Source organism: Physeter macrocephalus, chromosome 7 (genome assembly GCF_002837175.3).
Source record: "Physeter macrocephalus isolate SW-GA chromosome 7, ASM283717v5, whole genome shotgun sequence".
Taxonomy (NCBI): domain Eukaryota; kingdom Metazoa; phylum Chordata; class Mammalia; order Artiodactyla; family Physeteridae; genus Physeter; species Physeter macrocephalus.
In genome coordinates, this window is record NC_041220.1 from 113,817,203 (window position 1) to 113,830,387 (window position 13,185).

The 13,185-nt window shown below is 35.1% G+C and overlaps 1 protein-coding gene and 1 non-coding gene across 2 annotated transcripts in view; both read right to left on the reverse strand.

The window, feature by feature from the left end:
- Window positions 1–276: 276 nt before the first annotated feature.
- LOC112063808 (small nucleolar RNA SNORA70) lies at window positions 277–411 on the reverse strand. Its single transcript, XR_002891191.1, has one exon. It is a non-coding gene; the product is annotated as a small nucleolar RNA SNORA70 (small nucleolar RNA).
- A 7,669-nt stretch (window positions 412–8,080) lies between these two features.
- Window positions 8,081–13,185, reverse strand: part of COL25A1 (collagen type XXV alpha 1 chain) — a 476,840-nt gene continuing 471,735 nt past the window's right edge. The window contains exons 37-38 of the mRNA XM_055086170.1: window positions 11,790–11,828; window positions 8,081–8,143 (exon numbers count right to left, since the gene is read on the reverse strand). Of these exons, the coding sequence (XP_054942145.1) occupies window positions 8,141–8,143; window positions 11,790–11,828 (42 nt within the window). The 3' untranslated portion in view covers window positions 8,081–8,140. The remainder of the gene's footprint in view (window positions 8,144–11,789; window positions 11,829–13,185) is intronic.

The window sequence follows — 13,185 nt, forward strand, 5'->3', positions numbered from 1 at the left end:
TTCTGCCACCATGTTTTCAAATTCATCCGCATTAAACTTAGTAAATCCCCACTTCTTGGAGATGCCAATCTTCCGGCGGCCAGGGAACTTGAACTTGGCCCTGCCAGAGGCCTCAATCACATGCTCCTTTATGCAAAGTTTGGTACGGATGAACATTATGACTTGGCCAGTGTGGACCCTGGCCACTGTGCCCTGGGGCTCTCCAAAGGCACCGCGCATACCTGTCTGGAGCCTAGACTGGGGACAGCATGCCAGTCATTAATGTTCACTGGAAAGGGCTCTCTCCAAGGTCCCTTAGGGCAACCCGCACAGGCAACAGGCTGCATGCACTACTGAGGAGGCTGCTGTTCGCAGCCATTACACACCAGGCCCCCACGAGGAAAAGAGCACCTTCGGCTTAACTGGCTGCAAAAAAAAGAGCAAGAATTCTTTAGATGAATGGTGGGGATGGGGGTGGAGACTGTTTCAGGCCTAGAAAGCAGCCAAAGGGATCCTCAAATAGTTTAACAAGGGAAAAGCTTTGGTTGAGGGTTGCTGACCAGCGAGCAATGATGCTGTAAAGCTAGACAGAGTGGGATCACAAAGGCCTTTGTACTTTATACCAAAATAAGTATCTGCAATGATAATGGGGGACTGCGGACGATTGTAAGCAGGGGAATGGCATGGTTAATTTCCCTGAAGAACTGTTTTCAGTGAAGTTGGTTTTGGCACATGCACTTGGCTTATAATGAGGAACATTATGAAAACCTGCTGTAATGTTCATTGTAGGAGTGCCCTAAACGACAGTGCCCACTCTAAGAAATCTCACATAAGACACTTCTTATCAATCAGCTTTGATTCTTTTGAGGAAGTAGTATGTTTTCACTTTACGGATGATGTAAACATGTAAACTTATTTCTTTTTTTTGTTATGGACACCGAGAAGCTGAGAGCCATACAATTTTAAGTCTTACGTCTTTTCATTACAGCTTTCTCTGTGACCTTGAAGTATGGTTTTCTTGGTTATTTTAAAATGTATTTAATTTCTTTTTAAGTGTCTGTTTAATGTGCCTCAAATGCTATATGAAATGAAATGGGAGGATAAATTCATAAATAAATAAGACACGGCCATATTTGCTTTCTCTGACTCATCAGAGTCGTATTGGGTACAAGGTGGAGGCGAGGTGGTTATTAGAGGCAGGGAGGCCAGCTCAGAGGCTCTTCTAAAAGTCCGAGAGAGAGCCGGGGGGCGCCTAGGCCGAGGCAGTGGCAATGGATGAGGAGAAGGGAGGTGGATCTCCGAGATATTTTGGAGGTAGAATTGAAGGGATTTGGTAGTTAGATGCTGTACGTATGAAGGAATGGGTGGGTGAAGAGAGGCAGGTGGTGTCCAGAATGATTCTGACTTTTCTATCATGCTTACTTGAATGCAAGGTGGGGGATGGTATGTTCACTGTCATATGGAAGTTTGTAAGAGAACCGGGTGTAAAGATGATGAGCTACCTGTGGACATACAGATAGATGTGCCTGTAACAGTTGGTCTGGAAGGTAGAAGAAAATCTGCAATGCAGATAGCAACTTGGTCTTTGTGGGAGTGAATGAGTTTTCCTGGAGAAAAAGTGTGATGGAGAAGAGCAAAAGCAAAAGAAGCATGTAGGTCAGAGTCCTGAGGATTATCATTTAATGGTCAGGTAGAGGAGAAAGAGCTGGCAAAGGAAAATGAGAAAGAAAAGTAGAAGATACACTGTTGGTGGGAATGTAAATTGGTGCAACCACTATGGAAAACAATATGGAGGTTCTTCAAAAAACTAAAAATAGAGTTGCCATATGATCCAGCAATCCCACTCCTGGGCATATATCCAGACAAAACTATAATTCGAAAAGATACATGCACCCCTATATTCATAGCAGCACTATTCACAATAGCCAGGACATGAAAACAACCTAAAAGTCTATCCACAGATGAATGGATAAAGAAGATGTGGTACATATATACAATAGAATACCACTCAGGCATAAAAAAGAATGAAATTATGCCATTTGCAGCAACATGGATGCACCTAGAGATGATCATACTAAGTGAAGTAAGTCAGAAAAAGACAAATACCATATGATATCACTTATGTGTAGAATCTAAAATATGACACAAATGAATGTATCTATGAAACAGAAACAGACTCACAGACATAGAGAACAGACTTGTGGTTACCAAGAGGGAGGTGGGTGGGGAGGGGAAGGACTAGGAGTTTGGGATGAGCAGACGCAAACTATTACATATAGGATGGATAAACAACAAGGTCTTACTGTATAGCACAGGATATTCAATACCCTGTGATAAACTGTAATGGAAAAGACTATGAAACAGAATATATATGTGTATAACTGGATCACTTTGCTGTACAGCAGAAGTTAACACAACGTTGTAAATCAACTATACTTCAATAAAAGTAAAAAAAAAAAAAGAAAAGTAGGAGAAAACAAGAGTGAAGGGACATGGAAGCTAAAGGAGAGTGTTTAAGAGGGTCGCATGCATCTAATGTTCTTGGTAAAGGCAAAAACGATGAGGGCTGAAAAGTGTGCTCTTTTAGTTAGGGCCTAAAAATAATTGGTGACCTCAGTGGGGCATTTTGTCATTCATTATTCAATACATTGACATGATTACTATGTACTACATTCTAATCACATGATGACTGATTTGATGTGGTGCAGATAAGAGTCAACTGAGCATAAGGAATTTTAATGCATCAAGACAGGGAATTCTGGAAGAAAAGTGAATTTGGAGGAGAAGCTCAGTATAGTTCTTACTACCTAATAAACAGAAAGTACCAGTCTCTTTTAGAAAATCACTATAGCTGGGCACTAAGTTGAATGGCAGTGTTGCAATATTAAGAAAAAGTAGAATAAAATTCTTTACGGTCTGTGTTTAAATCAGAGAAAATAGACCAAGGTGTTCATGAACATCAATAAAGCTTTATAACAATACAATTCATTACCATTGTTTGGATTAATATTGTAATTACACAATTTTTACATTATGAAAATAAGTCATAAATAGTGTAAAAATAATTCTGAAGATCAACTTCTCACAAACTAGGAACCCTGAAAACAAGTTAAAAAAGCAAATAAAAACAAATTAGAAACTGAACACAAGGCAATTATCTCCAGGCTGCAAATCAAAAACCACATGCGTCTTTTGATTCAGTAATCTCAGCTGGAGAAATTACAATGAAATGAAATAAGAAATCAAACAGGGAGAATTCAATCTTTCAATTATTTACACTGCTGAGAAAAACAGGTTTGTGCCATATTTACAGTGATAAGACACAACACATTCTTAGAATAATCAGTTACATGAGACTGGCCCACAAAACATTAAGAAAAATATGCAGTGTAACGCTTGCCAAAATATTTTTTTTGCATTTTTCTCTTACTTTGTATTTATGTGATTTTTTTGGCAATATAAAAATAGCTGCACATAGAGATGAACTTTAAAATGTAAAAAATACAAATAAAAATATAATATTTTCTAAAGGAAAATCAGATACATACATCTTTTTAAAATGTTATTAAATTGCATGAAACATTTACAACAGTATAAAGAATATTCACATAAATGTCAATAATATGTAAGACATTCTTTTGTGAATCCAATTTATTAATATTTCTGAGATATGTGAGAATATCCACTGCATTTTGAGAAATGTTGGTACTTTGTTAGGTTATCAATAAATCAAACGTCAGGCTGAAAAAGTCTTATTCCCAGAAGGACAGTTCTGTCAATAAGCAGCATAGGGAAACTTATGCATTTAAATACATTAAAAAAATCAGAAATGCCATTAAAATGTTTCAGTATTGAATTAGCAAAAACAAAATCCACTAAATATTTAAGTTGGAAGGGTATCTCTGCTATGGTATATAGTAAATCCAGCTGATATGAAGCTATTTCAACAAAAACGGGAAAAATTAGGGACTGAAGGTCTTTATACTCTAAAATAACTTAGCAGAATCAAAATTGGTCAAGTATGTTAATTCCACTAGGAATGAATTGTTTTAACAGCCAGAATCACATGTGACTGTTCTTAATCATTATTTTTGAGAATACAAGATTACGTTGTTATGGACTTGACTTTCTAGAGATAGCAAGGTTTTTGTTTTGTTTTGGTAGAAATTAGAAAAGTTCATTTTTGGTAATGTTAATTAGTAATATAACTTGATTATCAAGAAATAGAGAAAAACAAGATTTCAAATATCAATATCTGCGTGTTCCTAAGATCATTTATTAGAAGATATGAAAACATCACCCACCTTAACAAGCATAGCTTATTTCTGGGCAAGATTATATATAGTGGTCAAAAAAAAAAAAAAGATGAAAAGTGGTGTTAACTTTTTATGCTATAATAGTAACATTAAAAATAAAACTTTGGAAAATTAGGCATGCTTTCTAAGTGATAAAAATATAATACCAGTTAATTTTTCCACAGATACTGACATGCTGATCTGACCATTTCTAAACTAGTAGAGAGGTGTGTGTGTGTATATATATGTGTGTATATATATATATATATATATATATATATATATATAGTAGACAAAGGACATATAGAATGAACTACTGGATGCATAAGAGTTCTTACTATTCCATCAGAACACCATGCATAGGATTCAAGAACAGACTTTTTTTTGGTAGAAATTCAAGATATTCTCATGTTTCCTATGAAATCAAATAAGAAAGAAAAACCTTTCAAGACTGCTTTTCATAATGAAAATGAAAACTAGAAGAAAAATTTTGGCATATTTATGGGTCAGGTACTCTATGAATGTGTGCAGACTTGTCTAATGTTGGTTTTGTCACGCTAAATCAAATTCTATAAGCTAAAAGATGAGAGTAAAAGTTGATAAAGGCATATGGTATATGAAATGAACATGAAATAAGAGGATCCACAATCCAAGTACACACATATCATCTATAGGTACACGGTTTTGTTTTCTTTTACATTAAGAAAGACTGGTCATTGAACCATAATTATAGTAAATCCATAAACTTGAAAAATAAAATCACGCACTAACAGTTTAGGAATGCTATTAAACAGAGAAATGAAATTATCTATAGTAGAGTTGCATTGTCCATAAAGAAAAAGAAAAGAAATACATTAGCACCAACATTAATGGAAAACAATTTTAAAGCTAAAACACAAACCAGTTTGGCATCCTTAAAAGATGCTTATCAGAAATAGAACCTGATCTTGACTTATTTCCAATGTCTTTCATGTATTTTTACTTAATCTTCTATCCAATATAATAGAAATTAAAAGAAAGCAAACTTAAAGAAAAATACGTAGCTGCCAACACATATATCGGCAGACACATTCATTAGTTCATTAGGCAATTATTTGAGGATTCTCTACATTGATAAAAAAGTGGATGATTTAAAATATTTTAGTAGCAAAAGTTGAAGATTATGCATGTTGGTTAAGACCTAGCAGTTCCATGGAACAAAGAGGAGGACCGTGGTCCTTTTGTTTTCCCCAAGGAAATGTATTGAAAGTTTACAGCTTCCTTTAATCATGGAATAAAAGGCAATATTATCAAATCAGTTATAGAGTAAACCTCAATATACACATAGGACAGAACATTATTCTTAAAGGGCTGTGTTTAAAAAATACATATATTTTTTGTACGTGAAATGTTTCTCTTTTGATGTTAAGATATTCTCTTTTGAAGCTGTGCAACTTTTAAATACTCATCCATCTCAATTCCTCTTTCTACTAGAGGAGTAGAAGGAAAGATAGATAGGAAGAAATATAGCCACCAGATTTTTCTCAAGACACTACTGTTTGTTTTCCTGAAGAGACTGTGGTTTTACTCGCTTTAGTTCATTTTTCCAAAGCATTTAAGACAAATTGTTTCAGACACTGAATAAAATACCTTATCCTAACCAGATCATACAAGAGATGTGTAGAAAATGCCCTCTGTTGTTTTAAAAATGCTAAACTGGTTTCGGAGTGTGGAATGTTACTAGAGATGTTACCAATTTGATTGATAGATTAGTTCAAACATCTTTCCATTCTTGAAAACGTAATGGAAACGAAAAGAAGGCATTTTGTATAACTGAGCCTTTGGTTATATATTATGAAAGAGATCATAAGGATCTTAGGATCCTTGTCGTATAATCATATCTTAACTGTTGTCACCATAAGCCAATGATGAGATAATTTCCCCTCTGCTGGTGAAAACCTATACATGAAACCAGAAATTTTCCCACAAAATGGCATGAAATGAGAAATTATATTGTCCAATGGGCTGAAAGAGTGACTACTCCTCATTGATGATGTTTCTCCTAATGTAACCCTTCCACTTAGAACAAGTCATTTAAAACACGCTATCAACTCTTTACTGTGCAAAGAATTGCTCAGTCTAATACAGTTAGGTAATTTTTGAGCAAGTAGTTGAAAAATACTCTTTATGGCAACTATATTTCACAGCTTTCTGAGATCTCAGATTTGGTCTGTGCATAAGACAAACATTTAGAAATGTAAAAAAGATAAAGAAATCTAAATATAGACACAACTTAGAACTAAATAGAACTACAAGAAATAGAAATGAGTTAATACGATCAAATGTGACCAAATCTTGACTTTATCTTAACTGATAATCACTATATATGTTATATTCATCATACAAAAAAAGTCAAAGAGTACTGAAAAATTGTTTAACTTTGATGCTTTACAATGACTGAACTGAAAATGGAGCTTCTTTTATATTCTCTTCAATTATTCAGAACAGGAGAGAAGTTAGCAAATGGTCATCTTGACTGTTGTTACCAACTTATTAGGATTTGAAGACTTTCCTTTAAAAAATTGTTCAAAATAAATGTGACAAAAGCTGGAAAAAAAATCTTTCCTGAATATTCCTGGGACTAAAAGAGAAAAGAAAAAGTATTAAAAAGAATGGAAAATATCTTTCTGTTTCTAGAAGTTTGTAGAAAATGTTTAACATGGGTTGGATCTTGGAAGGAAGGGAAGCTCTCATCAGCTTCAGTAGAGATTGTAGGATGAGCTCTCCTGCATCCTCAGGAAAGGTTATTTCAGCCAACCTTGGGACGTATTGTATCTTCAGCAACCCAAGCTTTGGTGAGATGTACACACCCTTTGTCCTCAGGAACAGGGGCTGCCATTCCAAGAATCTCCTGCCCCAAAGTAGTGCAGTATGCTTCTGTCATTTTCCAAAAGCACCCATGTTAACACTTGCTGGAATTCAGTTTATTAAAAAAAAAAGTCCTCTATTCTGGGTGCCTGCCTTTGTAAACCTCTCTCCTACTTGGTCACATGAGAGACAGCGCAGGAGGCTGAACCAATCCTTTCTCTTCATCTTCACTGCCAAGAGCAGCCCAAGGAAAACTAGTGTCAGCAACCAGCTCAGCCCCTGGACATTTCAACCAAAGAGGCCACGTGAGCCCACAATAGAGGAAGCTGAAGATCTGCAGTTGGGACCGCAACTCCTTTCAAAATACAAGACCATTTGTGTGTGTGTGCTGTCCGCCACCTTATCACTTTTTGGCAATGAGCCATGGTGTAACCCCCTTGAGATGACAAAAGAAATAAAAGTTCAGATGTGATCAAAGGACTCATAATGCAGCATGCTAGCATCTGAGTTTGCACAGCAAGCAGGCTTGGCACACGATCATGCTTTTTTAGTCAGTTTCAATGGGTGGTGTGGGCATGAGTAGCAAAGGTGAGTAGGAATGTGACGATAAACTCTAAAATCAGTCAGTATAGTACATTTTCATAGCTTCGAGTTCATATTTGGTCACAAGTTCATGTAAACTATCTCATGGCACTTTTTGTCCATGCAATTAACAAGCCCAGAGTAAGAAAATAGCAAGAACAATCAATCTCTATCACTATGTCCATATAAATACATATCTTCACATAAGATAAAGAGATACTGATCTATAATTTTTGCAGGCTTCTCACTGGTTTCACTTATTGCCCAATTTCAGATGTAAGGGAAGAAAAAATGAATATGTGTACTACTGCAAACAGGAAGAAGCAGCTATATGTAAACATATCTCAGACTTGTAAAATCTGCAATCCAATTTTCAACTATAAATATAAAAAGTGGACCATTATATACACAACTTCATGCTCGGAAGGTTAGATTCATCACTGCAGAAAAACAAACAACAAAAAAGACAAATGTATAGAATTAGTAGTTTAGGATAAAAATTCCAAATTAACATTTATTTTAAGAAAACTGGTAGAACCCGGAATAGTGGGGTTTTTTTTTTTAATCAATGAGCCAACTGATATGTCCTATACATTACTTTTCTAAAATTCATCAAAATTTTTATCCTAGGTTCAACCCACATTTTGGTTTGCCACTGAGAAGTCTGTGGGAAGTGTTTGTCTCAGTAACTATTCTGGGAAAGCAGAAAATTAAGATTTTTATCACAGATGTGCCATAATTTAAAACATGTCCTATATATGGCTTATGTAATCTTCTCCAAGCATTAAAACACAACTGTGGAAGATGCTGAGGATTCTGACCTCAGTGTCATTGTTTGCTTCATCAATGCCCAACTATAACACTCTACTCTCTTTGGGTTCTGGTTTCCCCTTTCCTTTTTCTGGCCCTGCCCTGCTGTGAAGGGCATGCAGGGCAGACCTCTCTGCTGTCAGGTCTTCAGGCTGTGTTATAGGTTCTACTGTGATCTAAGGATCTGGAAATGTCTGGTTCCTTGTTTTGAGCAGCCATAATTACTAAGGTTTTCCTAGAACTGAAGTTAAGTCTGAGAGAACAGAGGAACAGTGGTCTTTGAGGTATAACCTATAGAGCAGATGTTGGCGACAATCTTCACTTTTGCTCAAAGAAAAATCGGTGAGAAAAGTAGACTGTCCAGAGAAGGAGAATGATAAAGATCTCTTCATCTCCCCACCACAATGGTGACCCGTCCTCAGAGTCATCTTTCAGTTCAATAATTAAAAATATTTGCTTTTCTCTCTCCAGTAAAAATAGATGCTATATTAAGTGTGCTTAAGAGGCTGGGTACTTTCTGATATTTAGAAATGAAGTTCACTCAATGTTACACACGTCATGCCAAGGCCAGAGAATGTGTCTACAGGAAATATTCCTTTCTCCAAACTCCCACTTATCTCAAATTTCAAACAGATGCATTATTTTGAGAAACCAATGTTTTGTAAATAATCTCCAGAATTTTAAAGATTCTTTTTTTCCCCAGACTTTAAAACTTAATTTAAAAAACCTGTCACCTTACTTTAGGAAGATTCTGTTGCAAACCTGTCAGCCCTATCTGGAAAAATGAAATTTCATGAAACATTAAAAAATATGAAGGCCATATGTATTTTTCCTATTAAATAGTTTTTAATCTCTGGATAAGGACAGATGATAACTTTAATAGCTTGTAAGTATTTTCTTAACCATAAATTCTGCCATTTAGTCACTGTACGAATTACAGTGTGACTTAGTATATCATTATTCTTCGAAATTTAGAAAACTGGACTATATCTAGAAAGAAAAGCAATTTAAACAAAGATCAAATAGTTTTACATGGAAAAACTATTATTGAGAGTCGTATGACTAACAGGACTTGTTCACAGTGATTCTACTGTGGCTACAATCTGAATTTTCAGTCAAACATTTGCCACTGGGCTCTAGAGACTACTAAACGTAATGTTTAAAAAAGTGGTCCACTAAAACAGGACTGAGTAATCTACTGGCTTTCTTTTAAAAATATCATTTAAAAATTAATTTGATTTGACCAACAGTGTATTTGAGATAGCTAAGTTGACCACATAAGAGATTATATTCAATAGAACATTTCATTTTTCTAATTGTTTCTTTCTTGGGGGGAGGGGGTGTTGGGGGAGGATAATCACTATTGTTTGCAGTTGATTGTGTTGGGGAGTGTGGTAAGTGATACTGAAACTTTATCATTGAGTTATGATTCTTTTTTTTTTACCATTAAAAAAAATTTTATTGAAGTATAGTTGATTTACAACGTTGTGCATTAGTCTTTATATAAAAAGAGGCTGGATTTAAGACAGCCTTAATCTTATGTAGAGCATAGTGTATATTCTGCGGAAAAATAAGTACTTAAAAGGGAAATTTCTGATTTTCTGAGCTACTCATATTAGCTCATATTACTAGGTTTGGCCATTTAATGAACCAAAAAGATGATGAATCCTATGCTTGCTGCCCTTATGTTTATGCCTTCACAAAAAAGGAAGTGATTTAGAAGCAGCCAAAAATGATGTGAACCCAAGTGCTGAGTAGTGTCAGAGCGTGGATAAAGCAAGCCTTTCACATCTCTCTCCATGTAAAGTGTGCCAATGACTGGATTAAAAAATCATTATAGTATTAGATTACAGGGCAAATGTTAAAGAGCAAATGGTAATTCCAGCTCAAGAAGGTATTAAAAATTCTGAGAACAGGGGCTATGATGGTAAAAGGATAGTTTTCTCAGGTGAAGAAGAATATGATGATAGCCTCATCTTCCCAAGAACCACTTGACCTCAGCTGTGATGGAGCTGATGATCTGACAGGCTGAAAGTGGAGTATGGGAAGCTACTAAATAAATGACGCTACTGGGAGAGAAGGATTTTCTTTCCCTCACCAAGTGGGGTGAAAGTAGTTAAGCAAGAGAGTGAGTTTCACAGGATCTCCTCACAAACGGAGTTGATAAGATGAGAGGAAAATAAGTCTCTCCTCATCTTTTTGCAATCCTACATAGTTTTGCTGTAGGTTTGCCAATGGAGCAAAGCCTATCAAAAATGACCAAAGAAGCCACAGGTGTTAGAGAAAAAGATTTCAAAATGATGAAAGAGAATGTATACTTCCCTCTGGTTCATTTTCACATCAGAAGAATTCCTTTAACCTTAGGTAGCATATGCACAGTCCTTTATAATTAGGTGTGCACCGTTACTGTGTAAAGGTTGGGTATTCTCTGAAAGGCACAGCACATACAGATCTCTTCCCTCCTTAAAGTTCTGCCATTGCTTTCCATTGTCTACTTCTAGTTCTGTTACATACTAGCTCTGTGTCCTTGGAAGTTACTTAACTTCTCTGAATTTTACTTTCCTCACTGGCATCATTCACGATAATAATACACTATAGGGTTATTATGAGGATTAAATAAAGTGATGTCGCCTGTATGAAAGGGCTTATCACACAGCCTTTGTACAAGAAGGTTCTCTATGAAGAATAATTTCCCTTCTCTGCTGAATACATACACAGTGACTATGGGTGGCCACATGTAGAGGCTAGAGCAAACTGATATCATCAAGGACACCAACGTAAATATAACCAGATTCTCCTAAATAAATCGAGACATCATCGAAGAAAAGAAAATTATGCTTACATTTTCTGCTTTCTCAGCTTTGTGACTAATATTGACAGGGTTCTACCATGTATTTGCATATTTGCCTAAGTAACTGAGTATAAACAGAAAAACAATCACAATTAAGAATAATCTTAAACAGTAGGAGGAAAAGGAGTTTGAGACAAGCAAACCATTGTCAAGATGCACTGCCCCTTTCCATTCTGAAGGAAAGATTAAACAGGGAAGGTTCCAAATTACAGTGTTTGCCAGGAATTATTTTTACTCGTCAGTTTAGGAAGAAATCAGCAGCAAACACTATTAAAAGATATTCTAGAGATGGGATCTTTTGCTTTTTAATACCCAAACACATTTCAGCAATGTCAAATTCAAAAAATCTTTCTAAATGGGAAAGGCTAGGCCAGGTAAAGAGAAAGGGACAGTGCTTCTTTTAGAAATAATTCTGTAAAGCCTACCTTTTGCCAACAGCCAGGCATGGGTAATCCATCTGGTCCCTATTTTAAAAAGAAGAATAAGAATTCCTCAGGTTCCACGAAAGTGATCATACTTCATAATTAATATGCGCAGAGGCTTAAAAATGAATATCTACCTGTTAGGTGGCTTTAGTCATAGGCATCTTTTACTAATAATCAACTCCCAAGATATTACCCAACATTAGTTAAAAGGAAGAAAATTCAAATGTTTTCCAAAGTGAGTACAAATTTTTCAAATAAATAAAATATAGAAAGATTTATACTTAACTTTGAATAATAATTTGTAAAACCTAGTGGTCTACTTAGTTATATCTTTAGATAATAAATCTGTACTATTTCTCTTAATTTCATTAAAACGCATTTTATAATTATCTTTATTCAATAAATGGAAATAACTTCTCTTCCTGGTCACTATGTTCTATGGTTGAATGCATGATAATGAGGAGTAATCAGTGATGAACCATTTCTATCTGAAGTTTATAGCTCTTCCTATGGAGTATCTTTCAACTTTTCTATATTGAAAGCAGATAAAGTAAAACATTAAATTGATTGAATTAAAAGAGAGGCAGCCAGTCTATATCTTTATAGTAAAATGTTATCCATAGTCTTTCTCAATTTTTAAATTAAAATTCTTCAGAAGCCAATTAACAAATTCTGAATAAACAAGGGATTCTTAAATGTTGCAAAATTTATTTTCACTTAAAGGGTAAGCACTCTTCAGATACAAATGATATAAATAAGGCAGGAAGAGTTGATATATTATGAAGCATGCTTGTGTTTTCCCCCAACAAAATGATTGTAAAATATTATTTATTGTCAATACCAAGCAAACAAAATAAAAGACTGGGCATATCATATTGACATTTTCTAATTGCAATTATTGACTGAATAAAATTTTCTTCTACAATACAATCTCTTAAAAGACTTGAGAAACAAATTTATCTTTAAAGAATCATGCTTAGTATTTAAGAATAATATAAGAACATGCAGACCAAGTATAACCATCAACACAGTCATAAAAAATTTTCCTTTACACCTCAGAAAATTTGCATACACTTTCTTTTCAAATGTAAAAAAAAAAAACAAAAACCTTGAAATAACTTTATAAGATATTTGGGAAAAAAATCGGTAATGCCAGATTGGTACAAGGAGAAGGATCACCCGGTAGAATTTTAGATTTTAGTATAAGGATTTTGACATGCCAATGGAGGTAGGGGAGATCTGTCTACTTTAGGAAAGTGAGTTTCAAAAGGAGGGACCATTAAACTGAAAAGGTTATGTGACAAAGAAGAGGGTTTGGGCTGCAGACTATTATCTTTAGAAGCTCAGAGAAGTTTGTTTTTCTCCCCTACGGTCTCTTAACAGCATTCCTTTGAAT